The 20,788-nt window shown below is 35.6% G+C and overlaps 2 protein-coding genes across 3 annotated transcripts in view; one reads left to right on the top strand and one right to left on the bottom strand.

The window, feature by feature from the left end:
• The window catches only part of LOC145670483 (uncharacterized), a 99,328-nt gene extending 93,264 nt beyond the window's left edge, over window positions 1-6,064 (top strand). Inside the window, exon 3 of one of the 2 annotated variants that reach the window (XM_081739202.1) lies at window positions 5,364-6,064. In XM_081739202.1, the coding sequence (XP_081595328.1) occupies window positions 5,364-5,600 (237 nt within the window). In that variant the 3' untranslated portion in view covers window positions 5,601-6,064. The remainder of the gene's footprint in view (window positions 1-5,363) is intronic. The other variant, XM_081739200.1, reaches the window with a different exon arrangement.
• Window positions 6,065-14,393: 8,329 nt separating this feature from the next.
• rk (G-protein coupled receptor rickets) overlaps window positions 14,394-20,788 on the bottom strand; it is a 604,059-nt gene continuing 597,664 nt past the window's right edge. Inside the window, exon 17 of the mRNA XM_081739199.1 lies at window positions 14,394-19,473. Within this exon, the coding sequence (XP_081595325.1) occupies window positions 17,930-19,473 (1,544 nt within the window). The 3' untranslated portion in view covers window positions 14,394-17,929. The remainder of the gene's footprint in view (window positions 19,474-20,788) is intronic.

The raw sequence follows: 20,788 nt of genomic DNA, 5'->3' as shown, positions 1-20,788 counted from the left end.
AATAACGTAATTTTAAAAATAGTCTGAAAAGTCTGCAAAACATGAACAAAGTAGGCTGAGGAAAACATAAAATTTGCCATTAAGTATTTTCAGCGTTACGTATTTCTTCTTCTTCTTCTCCTTTTTGTAATGCGCTACACAGGCATTAGAGAAAAAAATTACCAATAGATCATTATCGTCATCTTAGATATTCTTTCGTAATTGACAGGTCACTTTCCTGCAAATTTGATAGAGCAAGCGTAAGTTAAAGGTTGGAGTTTTTCTTCGCAATCGGTTTCGAGTTCAAACCCACGCTCGAGGTTTCCCGAAATTTTTCCTCAGTTCTATCCGGCGAATGTAGACTGGCGACGTATTTTCAGATTGTTGTCGCTGTTTGTTGTTGAAGATTCCGCGAGTAAAAGTTATCGCAGTGTGTAACTGGACGTTTGTTAAATAAATAAATACATTTAAAAGGTTTCATGTTTAATGGTTTTCTGTTAATACCCTCGTTTCTGATGTACGAATTACTTAGACTATGGCTACTCTATGCGTTAACCTCCCCCAAGCGAACGTGATCTACGTGGCTACTCGGTAATTTTACTTTCGCCAGAGTTACAAATCTTACTGTGAGCCAGTCAAGGTTTCCATGCGAATCATGAGAAATAACTCTATTGTGTTACATAGATTTTTCTGTGATTAGCTAATTTTTCGGAATTTCCTTGTATTTTTGTGGATTTTTTTTTGTTGTTATACACACACACACATACTTTATAATACTCTGAATAAAGCATCCTTCTTGCAGCTGTTTCTTGCAAAAAAAAAAAAAAAAAACTTGCCTAGTAACACGTCTTTCCTTTTTCCCTCCCTTTAGACAGCTTTTACTGATTCCGAAACAAGAGGCGGTCTACTGTTCCGAAACGCATCAAATACGCTCGACCCGACATATTCTGCTAGCTTTTATTGCTTTCGCGTTTGTAGCGCATTGTGATTAGCCAACCACATTTAAATATATGGTCAGCGTATTCCAAGCGTAGGCATGAACCATAAAAAAACGCGTTGCTAACGCATCGAATAGCCGTGCACTTAGATCAAAAACTTTCCCCTCTCTTTTATTTTCCATCTACCTTCTATTACAACATTAACGATACCTTTTCTTCTCATCTAATGCCCTTCTTTTCCTTTCTGTTTACTTCAGTTTTTAAAGACTCTTCGGCATTGCTTTTCTCTCCATGTTCTGTCGACACATTTTAATTAGTCTTACGTTCCTTCCAGCTGATTTTTCATTATTCTTCATACCTACATATCCTTCATACTTTTTTTAGAAATTGTACGTCAAAGTTTAGACATAAAATAGAAATGTATAGGTAGTTTTATTGATGTTTCAAAAGCATTTGACTTAGTCTCACACGAAAATCTTTTAAAATTACAAGACCATGGAATAAGAATCATTATATTCAAATAGTTTAAATTGTATCTTGAAAATCGACAGGAAGTAGAAAATATATACACTAACAGAGAAAGAAACCAAACTACACACCACATATCAGGAAAACAAACAGTGTCATGTGGAGTACCACAAAGGTTCGTAGAAGGACCGTTATTTTATATATGTATATTATATACATGTATATATATATTTTTTATATTTTATTTTATTTATTTACAAATGTGATTGCAGATACAGTTGAACACCATTATCTCTATTCTCTAACATTTCATTATACATATCACAATACACTAAACACTAATCTGGAAATTTACTTTTGACATGTATATTATATTTTTTCACTGTTAAAATTTTATGGTGCAGAATTAAGTTCTATTCGCCAATACATCAATTTGTATTAATTTGTACAAAAAATATGAAAATTTGTATTGTCCACGAATATACTTGCGATTGTATTTCTGCCATGATTCAATGTTGTATTGATTGTTTCTACACCGTTAATTGATTTTGTTATTGCCTGTCCAAATAAAACTATGTAACCTTTCTAATACTATTAAAGTAAATAATTATACTCATTCCCTCAATGCGAAATATGTATATGTATATATTATAGCAAAAACGAAATCTAATCAAAATGAGATCTTTTCTAAGCTTATCTCACTGGATTCAAGAAAATAAACTCAAATTAAGCATTAAAATCACTAGTAATCAACTTTCATTACTTGCGCAACAAATATACAGAGCCTATCAATATCTTAAGTAACAAGAATTTTAGGAATGATCCAAAAAATGGATTAAAATATTGCGATCTTGAGCAACAATTAGTTTTTGGATCAGGGGCCACAAAATTTTTGAACGGCCCCTAAACCGAGTTTCCGTATTTTCTGCTGAATAAGCAGATCATACTGAGTGAAGTGATAGTTTGGGCTTAGCTACACTATATGTAGTTCTCCAGATATAAGGCGTACAAGAAAATTTTTGATTAAAATATATTCAATCTTTTGATCGAAAAATAAGGACTAGCCAACTGATTAGAAATGATCCAAGTTATTAGGAATTTAGGTGAATGAAAGTCTCTCCTGGGATGAACATATATATGAGCTTAGGAGAAAGTTAAATCACGTTTATTTCGCATTTAATTTTTTTAAAAACATGTTAAAAGATTTACTCTGAGGAAAATTTACTTTGGATTATTCAAGTCTAATTTAATATATGACATTTTATTTTTGGGAAAATACATGGAAAACCAAATTAATTTTTACAATATAGAAACTAATAATAAGAATGACCGGAATTGATAAGCCAAAAGATCATTATAAACTAATATTAAAAAAAAAAAAAATTCGTATACTTCCAGTACCCTGCTTGTATCTCTTAAATTGACTTATATTTGTAAAGAGACACCTAGAGGGTGTCCGAACCAAGTTGGAGAACAGCATAATTATGCTACAAGAAACAAACAAAACTTTTTCTATTATAAAACATAGTACTACATTATATGAGAAATTACGTAACTACGGGTATATTATTCTTTACAATAAACTTCCGAAATAAAAATCTTTCAATTTAACGTCCTATGATTATGTCTTCTTTATGCTAAGGTAAGTGATGGTTAAAGCAAGTGTATAATGGTGGAAGATTTGGTGGAATGAGAAAGTGGGAGGAAATTAGAATACCTGGAAGAAACCTACAAGTTTCCCAAAGAGGTAAAGACTCAGGACAGTGTTGCTAAAGTCAAAAACAAAGCTCCAGAAATATCTATTTAACACAACACTGCTTTTACTAGATATGGGAATAACATGAATTGCGAACTATGTTCAAATTTACATATGCAACTTGATCAGTGTCCAGGGCCGGATTTATGGGGGGGTGCAAAGGTGCACGTGCACCCCTCTCCTTCGTTGTAAATATACAGTACCTAAAGTGAGAAGTTAGCAGTGAGTTTTGCAGAACTCAATACTTTAAGTCAATTCTCTGAAGGTTCAAGGAAAAGAATTCATCGAGACCAGACACTTAGCATTTCCAAAGGAATTCCTCATTCACATCACAGATGCCTAAAGGCATTTTTAAAATGTCAAATTTAATTCAAATGTACTGGTAGTTATCGGTGCACCCCCCTCAGAGAATCCTGACTGGTCCCCCTGTCAGTGTCATTACCTGTTTTAACATTGGAGAAACGTGCAAAGACTTCTAAATATACTGCGAGTAATGATTGTATTTCTAATAATGATATCTTCCTAAACTGCAAAGTATAATTATTAGTCTAATCTATGTAACTTACGTAATTATTATTTATTTTATTTTTGTATTTATCTATAAATAACGTACCCACTATAGATGCATTTAATACAGTGCAAAATGTATTAAAAAAGCATGAAAATAAACAATACAATTAGTTTTAAGCAATTTGTTTGCCTTACTTTCATTTTCTATTCTACGTTGTCTATATTACAGCTTAAATTATAAATATTTATTTATTTATTTATTTAACAATCACCAGATACAGCTCAGAGGCCATTTTACACTGGATATCCAACAACAACAATAACAATGGAAAGGATTTGGGAAGGTATCGGCCAGGGCCTGTTTAGTAGGTACCATCCCGGCATTTGCCTGGTAGGACTGAGGGAAACCCTGGAAAACCTCAGTCAGGATGGTCGGCAGCGGGATTCGAACCCACGACCTCCCGAATGCGAAGCCAACGCTCTACCACTTGAGCTACTTCGCTCGGGATGGCTCGGGTTGGAACTTGAGCTACCAAGATATTGCGTATTCTTGGTATTTACTTCAAAATCAGGACTTTGTTAATACAGTGGATCCCGGAATTATGGACTTAATCCGATCTGTAACATTGTTTGTGAACCGAAATTATTTTTCTCCTTGAAATTAATGCAAACACTACTAATATAGTGTGTCCGTAAAGTCGCGCAACCCAAAGTTTGATTGCGTATATCTTTTGATCTAAAAATGATAAAGACTTGAGACTTAAAGCAAATGTAAGCATGTTCCATGTAGTATTTTCCAGATTATGACCAATGCTGGGACTTGTGACGTTTTTGTGTAGTAACGAAAGAAATTACCGTAAGTGTAAAATTAAAAAAAAAAAGTAATAAAAAATAAAGAGAATCAATATTCAGTTACAGAAAACTGATTTCCTCTGGGTAAACTCCTCTGTATATGTACAGTATACATCAACATTTATCCATTGGTGCGAAAATGTGACAAGAATGATGTAGTGTTGCCATATAAGAAGACTATTTAATGCAAGTCCGTAAAATGATTGTTTTTTTTTTTGACAGAAACGCGGCCCCTGGCAACACTGTTGTCGTAAAATTATTGCAACAGGGGTGTTTTAGGTTAATTAATGATAAGCAATGAGAATTTGCACATAATTGATAAAATGATATCGCGACTTTACGGATACACTGTACTTATTTGATATACATGGAAAAAAAAAAACCTCATGCTTTTTTTTAAAAAAAAAAAAAGTACTGCACCTTCTGCAGTCAACCATTAAGCGTGTTTCTAGATTATTTAAACACTAAGGACTGCGGTGGCTCAGTGCCAGAAAGCTTATATCTGGCGCGTAAGACCCCGGGTTCCATCCCACCTTCCGCCATGTGGATTTTGGGATGGGTAAACACTGTGCACGTGGGTTTTCTTGAGGTTCTTGAGTTTCCTCCTACTTTCGTCATTCCACCATTATTATAAATCTCATCAGCATCACCGTCTCTCTTAGCCTCGGTACATGATCTTAAGACGTTAAACATAAAAAGCACTTTTTATGACTTTATTTCAGTTTTTATGTCACTGAATATATTCGACGTAGATTTTAATGCCCATTATTTATTATTATTATTATTTTTTAATACTGTATAAGCATATTAGTCTAAGTCCGGCTTCTGTTTTTGAGCTTGATACGTTTGTTTTCTTTCAGGAGGTGGACGAAGAGAATCTAGAAGAAAGCGGAGAGCCAACTGCAGGTGCAGCCAGCAAATCCGAGCAGGATCTGAAGTTGCAATTCGACGAATTTTACCGATCCATTGCTCCAGGCAAAGAGAGCAAATCTCCTGTAGAAAGCCCCGCTGCAAGCAATGTTACCAGCCCAAGCACTGCGAATCCCAATCAATTGTTCCCCCGCGGCTACAAATCACAACCGCGGCCCTCCATTTGACAAACAAAGTGATCGCTTGTGATAAACCCTTTTGCTTCACCTCCTGCAAAACATATTAAGTGTTAAATATTAATAATAAAACAAAAAAAAATATTTTTTAAAAAATAATAATGTGATGTTTTTAATGAAACAATAACACTGAAACCTTCCGCAAACAAAGAATGAAAAGAAACTGCATTTGTAAAGTATTTACTGTTTCTGTATGTTCTTTTTTTTTCCTTTTCTGTATCTCTCTTGCGAAAGCGACTTGGTTTAACTGGCCAATCAGTGATCGGGGTCTCTGAGAGAGAGAGAGATTACTATTATCGTAGTCTGCTGCGAAAGATAAACGAACGAAAGGTAATATGTGTTCGAATACTTTTTTTCTGCTTTGAACTGTAATTACTATTGTGTAAAATCGAAACGTATTGTATTTGTAGAAAATTTTTTCAATAAAACTTTTTGTTCTTAAAAAGAAACATGAAAAAAAATTATTGATTTTTTTTTCAAAGTATGATGGTAGCAAGATCCAGAGGACTCTCGATTCAACCTTTCTGCTCTTATTTTTCCCAGAATACTTTGTGGTCGGTGACGTCACCTGGAGGTATTGCCAAGGATGTTATAAAATAGAGGATCTGCCCATATCACACAATCGCGAAGCCATACGTCACAGCCATACGTATCCTGTGATTGGTGATTTTCCTACCTGTGAACGGTTATTTTGGGTATTTTTTTCTCACTCCAATCTGAAGCAACGACTTAAATAAAAATAAACAACAGACACACTACATGTTTACTTATGAAGATCGTAATGTTTTGTGCCAACATACATGGTGGAAAAGTGGGTAGCCAATCAGACGTGCCAATGCTAGGCTGTCTTTTGGCTTCATTCAGTTAATAGGATGAAGATATATGTGGGCAGATCCTCATCCTTGGGTATCACGAGGTATCGTTCAAGAGAACAAGTGAAATACTCCATACGCAATTACGCCAGTTGATATACTGTTTCAAGGTAGGCAAAAGTCCCTCCACATGACGTCACGGACAGGGAGCCAATCAGAATGCTAGACACGAACTGGGGCCAACTGTTATTTTATATACTTTGATCTAGATCTACGTCTTAAAAAAAAAAAACATTTCTTTTGATGAATGAAAGTTGAAATAATACCATGGGCAAGCTCCCTGGTGCATTACGATGCACAACCCTATCGCTGCCTTCAATAATTTAAGTAAGTTCACATATTTTAATAATCACAATCATTTGCGTTAAATTCCAAAATTTTACTTACCTCAATTGCAAAATTCTAATAATCAGCATTGCTACACTGTTAACACCAATTTTACTTTCGAAATTGTAATGTATAAACAGCAGACCATAGCTACTGTGAAATCTTACGCTGAGTGATTATAAATGATTCATCGGGTTTCAAAGTGAAGTATGTCGAAAACTATTGATATAATACGTTTGTATGAAACAAAAGAATGAATTTGAAAGTTTAATTTATCATATTCGTGATCGTGGCGACAGATAGCAGCACAACCCTAGTTTCCAAAGTGGCGACTCTGTGGCTGAGAGCATTATGTAATTCGGAATATGGAGTTTTTTTTTTTTTTTTTTTCGTACAACGGGTTTGCAACTGCGTCGCCAGGATAACAAAGCATTCTGAGGTGGTATCGACAATTAGGACATAGGTGTCCAATCGTTTCTGACGAAATACAGGGTGAGGCAAATAAAAGTGTCCCGGACGAGTGGATACGATTGGACATGAATGTATCCATGAAATCACATCACGTGACGCGCACACCGCCGGTTCAGATCTTAGTGCGGGCTGTGTCAGTGTGAGTTGAGCAGTGCACAGGTGAAGATGGTACTCACAATGCAGCAGAGGGTGTTCGTTGTGGAAAGTTACATGAAAACAAATTCGTGGAAAGACTGTGGTCAGTCGTTTACTTATGAAACTGCCAGCAAAGAGTGCAATGCAACGATTAGTCAGGAAATGACGTCAAAAGGATCTGTTTTGAACAAGGAAAAAAAAAAAACATTCAGAAACGTGTCCGAACACCTGAAATTGTGGTTATTTTCATTCATGTGGTCATCCTGGAACTCTGTTCTCCAGGCCACTTTTTTTTTTGGCCCCGTCCTGTATTTCGAAAGAAACGCGTTCCGTTAAATCTTGTGTGACGAAAGGATGCCACATTGAACATTTGTAAAAGTATGAAACGAACAGTTTCTGTATATTTTCATGTATCATTCGTTATTGTATATTATACACTCTTTTTTAATACAGCCCTTTTAAGTATGTACAGGACAAATATATCAACTCTCTCTTGAGTTAGATCTTTTCTATACTTGGTTATTACTTCGCTACTTGTTGTGGTATATATATTATATTTCCATCGATGTAATTTGTTGTTATGCAGAATTCCTTTATTATTATACTACAATAGCTTGTGTTGAAAAATATTTAAATGTTGACAAAACGTTGGAAACGTCTGAAGCGTTGGCCCATCACGCAGCGGTTGCCATCCCATTTAGTTTGTGTTGCGGGAAAATACCTGGAGGATACAAAAGATTAAACAAGTTCATGGATAACATGTGAAATAACATCTGGAATGAAAACACAGCGTAGCTCGGCGAAATAGAAAATAGATATGTTACAATAAATTTTCTTAATATTTGAAATAAAACTTGCACTATGATTATTGTAAACTGATTTATAAATACTTCATAAAAGTTCAATACATATCACATGAAGCGTTAGAAAGACAGCTAAGTAAAATAATTTCGAGTACATTTGGTTTTCATTATATATATACATATATTTTAATGATCCTTGCGTCTTCTGATTTTGACAGGATTCTGCACACCGCGTTCTTTCTACAATTAATTAATACATTATTTTATTCATCATTTATATATTTTTCTTCATATTAATTAATACATTATTCATTCAATATATATATATTATCATTATTATCAATATATATATATATATATATATATATATATATATATATATATATATATATATATATATATATATATATATATATATATATATATATATATATATATATATATATATATATATATATATATATATATTATCATTATTATTTCTTCATTCTATTCTCCTTTCTTCCTTCCTTCCTTCCTTATTTTTTAAATATACTATTAAAATTCTTTTCTTTATCTGCAGGTTCGTTGATTCCAAACACGATATTACTATAATTAATTATAAGAAAATAACTTATACGGAGACGCGAGTCTTCATCTGTCATATTCAAGATCATACCAATGTATTTAGTTCGGAACCATTAAAATAAACTTGTTCCAGAAATAATATCAAAACAATATTTCTCGCCACGATGTACATTCTATAAAATCAGATCCATTTCACTTCGTTATTAAATATATTGGATTTCTGTAGTATTGGATTTCATAGATATATTCGCAGACATAAAATTTTGTAACATAACATTTACTTTATATTCTAAAATTTAGATTATCATTGTTATTGGTCGGTGGAAGAAACGGTTCAGGGAGAGAAAAGTTTCTTCGACCTAAACTTTAAAATTAACACATTTTCATTTCTTTCATATCTACTGCCACAAATAAATAATTAACATTAAACATATTTTTACCTTTAACAGATATATTTAACTCTGGACAGCAATTCTTAAAGGAGATATTTTAATTAATCTTCAATCTTATTAAATTCGTCAACTATTTTATCTCATTTACTATTATCGATTCGATAAAATTATTAATTTTATGTATATTTTAATTTTAGTATCTGAGGGTACAGACCAGCGTCCAAATTTCCCCTTGTCCAAATATTAAGTAATGCGTTGAGGTGTAGGTATAGATTAGCGGCGCATTACAAGTATGATGAATCATTTATAATCACTTGTATTATTCAGGAATCACGTTGTCTTAGTCCTTGAAATGTGATGCTTCGGACATAAACACGCACTGATAAAACTACGAAGGGGAAATAATAATTGAATGAGGGAAAGGTAGGACAAGACCAAGTATTTTTCTTTTTTAAAAAGGAATATAAGCTAGCGGATTCTTGAGAATTGTCAATAGTATATCTACCAGAAATTCTAACTTACACTATCTCATATTTTCCAACAAATAAATACTGTAGATCGAATATGCAAAGAAATTGCATATGGACATTACTCGAAATGGAAAGGAAGGTGTCTCAAGAAAACCTTGTTTTCTGAGAAATTCCAGTAGATCACATGACTACTTCAATTATTGCCTGAAGCAGACAGCAGAAAACTGAGAAGCCAAAATACTTTGACACTTTTCACATTTCAATACATTACATTTTTCTACAATGGACAGATGAGGCATAGTGTATTTACTTCCACTGTCATTTTCTTCCAATGGCTTCCACAGAAAAATGATATATAACGGGTATGTTTCTCACTGACCTATAAAGATTATATTGAACGTGAGAATTGTATTTTTTTTTTTTTTCAATACGCGTGAAAATCAACTTGAAATATTTATTACTCTATAATTTCTTTACAATCAACCATATTGTTATTTGTTTGTAACCAAAAATGTAACTTTCGAACCATATACTACTTGTCAACAAAAGAGCAGTACCAAAAGCTATGTTTACACATACAAACAATATAGGCTAGCTGATAGCTAAACAAAGCAGGTCTATATCGGTATATGTTTGACCTCGAAAAACAAACATTTCATTAAAGCCTTTTTTCCTTCTCGGGTTGTCAGATCTCTGGACGAAGCGATGCCCGAAATGTTTGGGTTTGAAATACATTCTATGACTGTACGGTGCAATGAACTAAATTTATGGGCTTAAATATTAAATTACGAATAACTAATTATCTACGCTAATTTGTCTTATAATACAAAGAGCGTTCAATACGTTTTGCACAGATGGAAACAATATTTTTATTAGTCGCAATATGATGATGAAATTTTAAGTGAACATTACTTTGATCTCAGAATGGTAATAATTACTGTTTACAGGTAAACCACAATGAACACTGAAGTAGGAATGGAATGATCCCAGCTGAAGAAATGGGATGGAAGTAGGAATGAAATGTTTACGTGGTCAGGAATGGAATTGTTGTTCAAAACTGGTGATGAATTGGCCGCATCAATTGATAAGAAGTTGCTTTCGGTTTAGATTGGACCGCGCCAATATCCAACGTTGGTTGCAGTGGTTTAAAAAACCTGAAGTTTCCAGATCAGGAGAAAAAATTATGATTTTTTTAAAATCTGTGCAGTATCATTTTCATAGAGTTCTTGGAACATGGCTCCACAATTAACAAGGAGCGTTATTGTTGTCACTGGATAAGCTACCACGTGCTTCCCAGACCAAGAGACCGGAGCCACAAAGTAAGCTCATCAAACTCCAGCATTATAATGTCAGGCCTCACACAGCTATGACAACAGAGCAGCAAATCGTGAAAATAGGATGAGAAGTCGTCTCTACACCTCTGTATAGTCTGGACTTGGCTTCTTCGGATTTCTTCCTGATTGGTCGCCTGAAGGCCCACTTGCGAGGGAAAGCACTTGACAGTGACAAGGACCTTATTTCTTGTGTGAAATAATGGTGTAAAAATCAGCCACTTGAATTTTAGCAAAGTACATTCAAAACATGGAAAGAATGTTGGACGAGATGTATCACAGCAGATAGAGTCAACATTGAGTGACATTGCCTTGTAGCCAAAAGATTAAAGTATGTTCACTTACAGGGCCGGATTTCCCAATAGGCCCGGTAGGCCTGGGCCTATGGGCGCAAGCTCCCAGGGGACGCACGGCAGAGAGAAAAAAAAATAAAAAAAATATCTAGAAATAAAAATAAATAGCCATAACTTAACATATTTTTGAATTGATTTTAAAAAATCAGGCTAATAAAGCATTCTGATTTTGAAGTTCATTGGAACAAATAATTTTTATACTAGTACAATTTACTATTTGTACATACAAAATATCTAGTTTTACTTTAAAACAGAGTGTTTGTGTCACGTTATCAAAATACTTAATTTAAGCTGTGTTTCTGAGATTAAAACTATTTTATAATGTATTACAGAGTTTTTTTTATTTATTTGCCCAAATGGCTAAATTGAACAAAACCAAAGTTATACACCAATCTTTTGTTAATACATTAACGGTATTTTGTTAAGTCCAGAACCAAGTCAATTCCTCAAAAAACTTGCAATGATAAAATTGCATCGTGGAGTGGTGTTTAAGCAATTAACATATAGGCCTGATATATTTTTTTAATAAAGGTTTTTAGGAAAGTAACTTTAACCAGGCTAGGAGGCGGAAAAATTATTGGGCCTAGGGGCGCCAACATGCTAAATCCGGTCCTGTTCACCTAAAATTTCATCATGATATTGCAAGTAATAACATTATTATACTCATCTGTGCAAACCTTATTCAACGCTCTTTGCACATGTTGTACTTAAATGTTGATAGTTATTTACATAGATTTATAGGCCTACAATATATTGTAATCAAATGTTAAGTTTAAATTCGTTTTATTGTTGCTCGTATATTGTCGCGTGGCAGCAACACTTTTCATTTAATGATCTATATATTAAAATTCTAGATTTATGTCTTTGTGCTCAAGGAAAGTTCATATGTTTGTGGATGTTTATATGTGTGTGTCCAATCCTTTTGACAATGGTATCTTTGGAAACTACAAGCTCTAGAAATATGTCGTTTTCACTGATCGATTGCAAATTTTGTGTAGATTCTCCAGTTCTAATTGAATATTTTTTTTAAAAATCTGTTATTTCTTTCTTACATTTTTTGAGAGGTACACTGGAGTTGTTGAAATTCTAAAAAGAAACGTCATATCCTACGAGTTATACATTCCAACACGACGATTTTGTATACAGGGGTTGTATATATATATATCAGGCGTTTGTTTCATAACCAAATGATAATGAAAAACGAGGGATAACCAGTCTAAAGATGAATCTTTATTGTTTGGAGTGTTTTGTCCAACGAACACCATATATCGCTGACATAATTAATTGTGTGTGTAACGTATTTGCTTATTACATACTGCATGCAAGAAGAAAGAAAGGATTGATCATTCATTAATTAGAAACTCATGGGATTCACTCATATGTTCATGATGTCCACTTTGCCGTTTCAACGAACCAATTTTCAATGGAAAAGCAACCAAATGGACAATCAATTTTTAATTTAACTACTAAAAGTAAAGTCATACGGTGAATATTGTTTGAATTGAACGAAATGAGCAAAAGCAAATTGTAATTGAATTACGAGTGAAAATTTGTTGGTTGAAGTAAAGAGTTTTGTCTACCATAGAATGTTTGTGTCTCAAAATTACTTAAGCACGAAAAATCAACTGAACTGCAAACCAACTTTGGGCTGCTCATTTTAATTACTTGGATTCCTTGTATCATAATATTCTTTAGAACATCCAGAAACAAATGATTTCAGAAGTAGCTTTACGTTATGCTTGCCCCATATATTGTTAGAAGAGTGTGGATGGTCTGTATGACAAGGCCTACCTAGAAACCAGAAGAAATTACCTTTCGCTTCCAAAAGCTGACAGCTAACACTCAGGACCGTTCCTGGGCAATTTGCCGCTCCGTGCAATGGCATCAGCTCCTCTTTCTCCAGAAAGAACAAATCTTAAAAGCCACGATTTAAGTATGCTACCCCGTCATGAACAACGGAGGGGAGGGAAAGAGCACTCGCACTCAGAAAAGCGTAAACACTATGAATACAATCTTGTTGTGTCTTTTTTGTTTCTTATTATGGTAGTGAAAGATAAAGCAAAGACACCTGCAGAGGAAAGACGGTAATCTTTGTTTATAGAATTCAATATCGAGCTTCTATCTCAATATACACGTTTGCAATTCCAGTGCAACTGGTTCTATCTTTATTTCTTGATTTTCCTTCTACATTTGTTAAAATATTAAGAAAAACTTGTTACCACCTTTCATGATAAGGAACTTGTTTGCAACAATAACAAACACATATCAAAACTGTGATAACTAACTAAATAGAACAGGTGTTTGTTTGCTACTGTTTAAGCATGAAGAGCCCCATATACTATTGGAAAATTATTTCTAAGTTTGTACAGAATAGAAGATAAATGAATGAATGAATGTTTTGAGAACTGAGTTCTTCTATTTGACAACAATCAAGCAATTCATGCTTAGATTTGTTTGACCATTTGCTTTAGCACTGTCCATGTGATCTTAAACTAATGTAACCTAAACATGAATTATGAATGTAGTATTGAAATAGAAGGTCGGCTTAGTAAATTTAACTACCAGCATCATGAACTAGAGATGGCCACAAAGTTCCGGTTCCGGCGGAACCGGTTCCACCAGGAACCGGTTCTCAGAGATCCAGTTTTCAGAACCGGTTCTGGACCTGGATTCGAAAACCTGGTTCCAGAACCGGATCTTAGGAACCGGTTCCAGACCTGGATCCGAAAACCCGGTTCCAGACCTGAATCTGAAGAATCGGTTCCAGACCTGGTTCCGGAACCGGATCCGTTCAGACCCGAAAACCGGTTCCACCAGGAACCCGTTCTGACCATCGATATCATGAACTCAGTTTTCAACAAAGAATATTTATTTTAAATAATATAATTATGACAGATTTTGGTGCCTCTCGAAACTTGCCGTTCCGTGCAAATTTACGTGTTGCACATATGGTAGAGCTGGCCCTGCTCACACTAGACTTTTTTTTACTACCTTCTGGCACTGTGGCAGTACACATGCTTTTTTTCCCTTGGGTTATATGAGGGTAAAGAAAACCAGTCATAGTGAACGAAATTTAAATTCTCTTTTATTTCTGAAATGCAACCGTGGACATAATTTGCATAAATGCACGTATTATATTACACAATGCGAAAATGTATCACTGTTATCACTAACAATATTGCATCTTTTATGAAGAACCCCTAAAAGTCCTCCGAAAGCTGAAGTATTTCGTTCAGCTGTAACTGTACAAGTATTCATTTATTAACTTATTTAAATATTTTCTTTTTTTGCTTTGTATTCTTATACTAAAATTTTCATTCATACAAAACAGGCAGCACGAAGACACTTTGTTAAACATACACATTTATTATTAATGTATATAATTATATATTTATTTATATATAATATATATAATATTTAACCAGTTATTTATTTCATTTTGTCATGTAAATATAAAACACAACTACACAATAAAATATCTTGTAATTTACATTTTCTTCTTGACACATTATCTACTTTCGAGATCTACCTTGTTGCATAGGTTGTACCGGTTAACCCTCTCAGGACCGCAGCATTTTGGCCACGAAACTTTTGTAGGCATAACACCGCTCCACCAACAGAAAATCGGCCCAATCTCAAGTCCATATAAAATCGACATGTTGATAGAATCGACTTACACGAGGTGTTAAATAATTTGATCATACTAATGACCACAGCGCAATGTTAGAAGGTTCTATATTTTCGTTTAGTATACCAAAGATAACTTTTTGTATCCATGTTTAGAAGCAGTGCCGTGCCTTGAGGGGGGCGAACGGAGCGACGGCCTCGGGCACCGAAATAAGGGGCGCAAAATTTCGGAAGGAAAAAGAAAAGAGAAGAAAAAAGAGAGAGGAAAAATTACTTTAAATAATTTAGATCAACAGCAGTATTTTTCAATCTAATATTTAATTTGCATGTGCACATATATAAAATGGAAGGAGAAAGTAATAAGTGTTCGAAATCAAGGAAAAGCAGGGATTTTTTAAAAATGTTTTTTGCCAACCATGGTGGCACTTCGCAGCTGATCTGTCGCCCTAACTCATATATACGAGGCCACCGTTGTATACTCTCACCCCAGGTGCAGATTTTCCACGGCACGGCACTGTTTAGAAGCAAAGATAAAGTGTTAGAACGCGTCAGTAGTTAGCATTAATAGTCCCGGGAGGGTTGAGAGTGTTCTATACTCCTCGTGTACATAACATTCGAAATAATAAAAAAAGTATCCATATTCCTTGTCTTAATAGGAATAAACGTTTTAAAAACAACAGACCATTCATAAATAGTTCCAGTTTATTTCTTCTTGTAAGTTCTCACTTTGGTCAATATGGAAAGAAGCAGGAAAAATTATATTCGTTTAATTTCATTTACAGTCAAAAATATAATTGATACAATGATCACTAATGTTCTTCACCTATTGTCAACAATACTAAATGCGTGAGGTACAAGGATCATATTGCAAGTCAATTTATAACAGTTCCTAGTGACCTAAAAGTCAAAGCATTACTGTGTATTGTCACATAAATAACAACGGTATGCCACCGATCCAATTGTGGATCTTTCAAATTGTGCCACACCAATAGAAACAGATGACCAAATATACTGTGTATATTATATAGAGAGAGACAGATAGTAGAATTGGTTTTACCTTAAAATCTGAGCAGTTTTCCAACGTGGTTACTCTACACAAACATGATTAGCTCGCAGACTAGAAATATGAAGCATATTCAAACACAATTCCGTTGTTAATCTTATACTGCTCTGAAGAGAAACGTGCACGGGAAACTATAGTTTAATGTGCCTCATCAAGAAGAAAGAAAAAGCAAAAGTTTGTAAAAATATGTCACCTATCACATACGGAAGAAAAAAATATGACCAACTGAGTTGAGGCAATAGAATCGTGTTGTGTTCTTTTATAACTTTGGGTTCGAATCTGAAGCAATCTGCTTTGGTATATTCCCTTGTTCTATAATACCTTTTCTCCTTTTAGTAATGAAAAGTTCTTTGTAAGGATACTAAGAAAATGTAATCGAATTTGTATGTCCTTTCAGGTATCGGTTCAAAGTTGATATAACTGCAGAGTTTTGTCTCTAATCAATTTTGATATTTTACGTACATTACGTTACCCCATGCCGTAAACGTCGCCAACACCTAGTGGCCCACTTGCCGGTAAATGTCGATCGTCGATATAGCTACGCGTCGAAACATTGCCGCTAGTGTGCCACTGGCGGCAGGACTTCGTCAAGTCGAAACAGATATCTAGAGTCGGGATGTTGAAGTTACCACCGCGTAGCAGGAAGGGCTTCATTTTGGTCCCGGCGCTCCTTCGATTCGTTGCAGAAAATCGCGAAGGGACCTACAGAAACTATCGTCAGTCATGTGCATGCGGTTATTATTATACATTATTTTTTTCTGACGAATTGTTCCTAAAGTGAGCTCCGGGGGTCAAGAGCTTCTACATCATGAAGTAAAAAAAAATTGAGATGAGTGCCTACAATTGTATGAATTTAGATGGCAACTGTCGCTGATCATTGGAAATTGAATATGGGACAACTATGAAATAAAGTAAATAGGCGTACGTCATTTTGTTATAAAATTACATGGTGAACTCATTTTATCTGATCCCAAACGGTTATCGTCGAATATACACGGTTAGAAGACCACTTTGATTAGCCAAATTAAGAAGACCTCAACGATTTATCCCTCTACAAGCGAGAATTTTATTTCCATCGCTGCGGAGCCGCCAATTTTTGGCGAGATGTCGCTAGTTGCCCATGGGTGGTCCACCGACGCTTACGGCATGGGATATCTACTTCCATTATGATTTTTTTTTTTTTTTAATGAAACAAATAACTTAAAAGGTCGCAATGTAAGATGATACACCATATTAAACCACGATTCATCTTTCTTTTTTTATTATTGTTGGGTAATATGATCTGTAAATTAAACTATATTCCAATCTGTAACTTGAGCACAACACAGGGTCATCCAATATTAAATTTTCAAAACAGTTTGAAAGATAGCTAAATGAAACAAAATGAGTATTTTACATTAAAAGACAGATGAAATATTAATGTATATGCAAAGTTTAGAACTTAAAACAAAAAGAATCACAATTGTATCTACCAAAGAAATTCTAATATTAAGTAAAACTTAAGAATCTTGCTTGATGATAACCTGATTGCTATCTGAAAGGTCGAAATTATTTTCTTAGATAAGACACTAAATAGACATATTCACGCACACAGGTGTTTCTTGCTTCCTTTCCATATTAGAAGTATTACTCTACTGTGTATTTGTAAATAAATATTTAAAACGTCTTTGAGTTTTATGGCAACAATTAGTGTTCAGTATTTGTTCATAGAAAGTCTCTATCTTTCATGTAATTAAAAAAATAATGCAAAAAAGACACGTCCTTGCTGTAGGCCTCAAGTATACCACCATCGAACACTGTAAAATGTAACTGTGCTCGATCTGCTTGGCATTTACACTGCATCACCAACATTGGCACTGCAGAGTTTCACTATTACATGCTTCGTTTTGGGTGTACGTTGCTCCATTATTCAGGAGGGCGGGGGATCAGGATCAAGTTGACTGGGGTCATCCGAAGGGATGGTGGTCAGAAAACGGACGGTTAGTCCTTTCTTATCTATTTCAGTGTCTGGAGGTCCATGACGCGGAGATTCGAAATCGGAATCATCCATCACAGCGACTTGCCTCGTAAGTCGCGGTTTCGACTTAGGAACCACACGACCTGTCACAGGTTCAATTTCTGCCGACGGTGGTGATACTGGTAACGGTGGCGAGGAGACCACACTAGAAGCAGCGGCCACGGCCACGGCTGCTGCCGCTGTTGTTGGATCTGCAGCTACAGCTGCAGCAGTTCTTGCTGGACGATAAGCTGCATCACTGGAAGCGCTGGACCGCGACATGCGCCAGGTACTTGTACTTGCAGTTGTTCCGGACGAATCGTTTCTCGAGCTGGACAGGTTCGAGTCTTGGGAAGTTTTTCTGGTGATTAACCATGAGGAACGGTGTTTCGGGTCGAGAAGTCGTAAGGGAATTCCACAATGGTTTTGCCTCCATGAATCAGATCTCGAAGAACTAAAATTTTCACTGGAAACTGATGAAGTCCTCTTGTGTTTCTGTTGTTTTTGTTGGATCTCTGCGATTTGATAGGCGTATTGATCAGACCGTGATCTACTGGACCCATCTCTATAACAAAGTAGCCAAGACATTTTACCCAGGAGCCAAAACCGCCGCGGAGCAGCGCCTCCATCCAAGAGTTTTGCTTGACAGCTACAGGGTTGGCCATCTTGAGACGATCTTCCAACAAGACTATTGGTATTGGCTGGGGTTTGTCTGTTACTAAAATTGGAACTATGGCGACATCTGCCGATTCCTCGAGTCACTCGGGATTCTTCAATAGCTTTACAGATGAGTACACAATCCTTCTTGAATTGTTTCGTCAAAATGGCGTAGAGAAAGGGATTGCAGCATGAATTCAGAGGTAAAACAAACACTGTAAACACCTTAGCCTGTTCTAAAGAGATTAAATGTAAACCAAACGCAGCTGTTAATGAGAAGAATGCAATAGGAGACCAACACAAAAAGTCTGTGAACACCAATAACGCCATGCGTTTGGCGATTCGGGAATCGTTAGAATTCCAGGCTTGTGAGCCTCGGATGGCACAATACATCTTCAAGTAGCAACCCATAAGAATAAGGAATGCAACGCCGTTGATGAACATTAGAAACACAACGTATGTCAAGCTAAATGGATCACCAATCTCAAAAGGCAAACAAACAGCGAACTTCCTGTAATCGGAGATACCGAACAGCGGAAGCAGCGCCATGATCAGAGCAAACGTCCATCCACAAGCCATTATGTAGCCTGCGTGCTTCAGGGAGAGTCTTTTATTCAAGTGCATGGCATGAGTGATGGCGTAATTTCGTTCCAAGGTAATCACAGCCAATGTGTAAACGGACAGCTCCGAACTTAGAACTCCTAGAAATCCTGCTAATTGACAGCCTGCAGACATCTGCCAGGGAATGGCGTACATTCGGAATTCACCCAGTGTTGAAGCATCCACAACCGCAAGAAAACCTGGAAATATTAAATAATAATAATTAATAAACAGTACATTTACATTTGTACAACTTAAACAGACGAACAAATTAAAAAATAATAGTGCGAGGAGAAGTCAAAAAGTAAAAGAACTTGCAATTTCTTGCACTAGGACTTGGTAACACTGCTAGTATACAGAGCTGAATTAGTGTCGTCTACAACACTTCTATGCAACGTGTCACTTTTATTCCTGCGTTGGTCGTTGGAGCGTAGAAGACCGTTAAATATGGCAGCTCCATTGTCGATCTGCACTAAGGAGGAATAGAGGGCAGTGATTCGCTTTTTGTTTGCGGAAGGTGTTAAACCTGCGGAAATTATTCGTTGAATGCAAGCGCAGTATTGTGACAGCCATTTATCGCGCAGCATGAGGCACAGAAGTTGGACATCTTTCGTCAACATTTGGCCCGTTATCGTCGTGAGGGAGATGGATATTTAAAGCAAATCGTTAATGTAGATGAAATTTGGGTACCTCATCACGAATCAGAAAGTAAGGCTACGAGCATGGTTTGGAAACACCCATCATCGCCAGACGTTAAGAAATTTAAACGTCAACCATCAGCTAGTCATTGATGCGATACAAAATTGGTTACAGGACCAATAGAGAAACTTTTTTTCCGACGCAATCAAAAAAATTGTGAAGCACGGGGAAAATTGCGTTAAGAACAGGGAGATTATGTAGCAAAATAATATGTTTCAGTTTTGTATCGTTAGAATAAATGTACTTTTTCTCAAAAGTCCCTTTACTTTTTGATTTTCCCTCGTACACCAGTACGCTTATACATTTTCCTACGCCCGGAAGCAGCCCAAAAATTTAGGGAAACAAGGAACAGGATGAAGTTATACTGATTGATTGATTTTTACTTATGCTCTTTGTTAGCAGAGAGGCTAAATGAGACGGTTTACAATTTAAAGTGAGATATGAACTACTGCTCTCCCAGCTGATCTCCATATCATAGACATACAAACTAACCACTTGACCAACGAAGAGAGCAAAGGAGAAAACTAGAAAAGGCGTTTATATGTCGTATTAGTCGAATAGGATTATCGGACTTAATAGCTAAAGTTTAAGGTAAGCTAAAAGGATAACCCTGCGTAGTTAATGGCGTGATAGCTCAACATATAAGCGTTAAATTACGAGGGCTAATCGTTACAATGGTTTTCAACTCAGCGCTATCTGGCCGGCCCTTTTCAGGAACAATAAACAGTTATTCAACAAGGCCATCTCTCGTAGCCACAACAACAGTCAATTGGGAGCCAGCATCCTTCAGCCAGTCAGAAACCAGCATTTCCCTCA

The sequence above is a fragment of the Thermobia domestica genome, chromosome 14 (assembly GCF_964235325.1).
Source record: "Thermobia domestica chromosome 14, izTheDome1.hap1.1, whole genome shotgun sequence".
Classification (NCBI taxonomy): domain Eukaryota; kingdom Metazoa; phylum Arthropoda; class Insecta; order Zygentoma; family Lepismatidae; genus Thermobia; species Thermobia domestica.
Note: the sequence above shows the minus strand (reverse complement) of the source record. Positions and strands in the feature narration are given on the sequence as shown.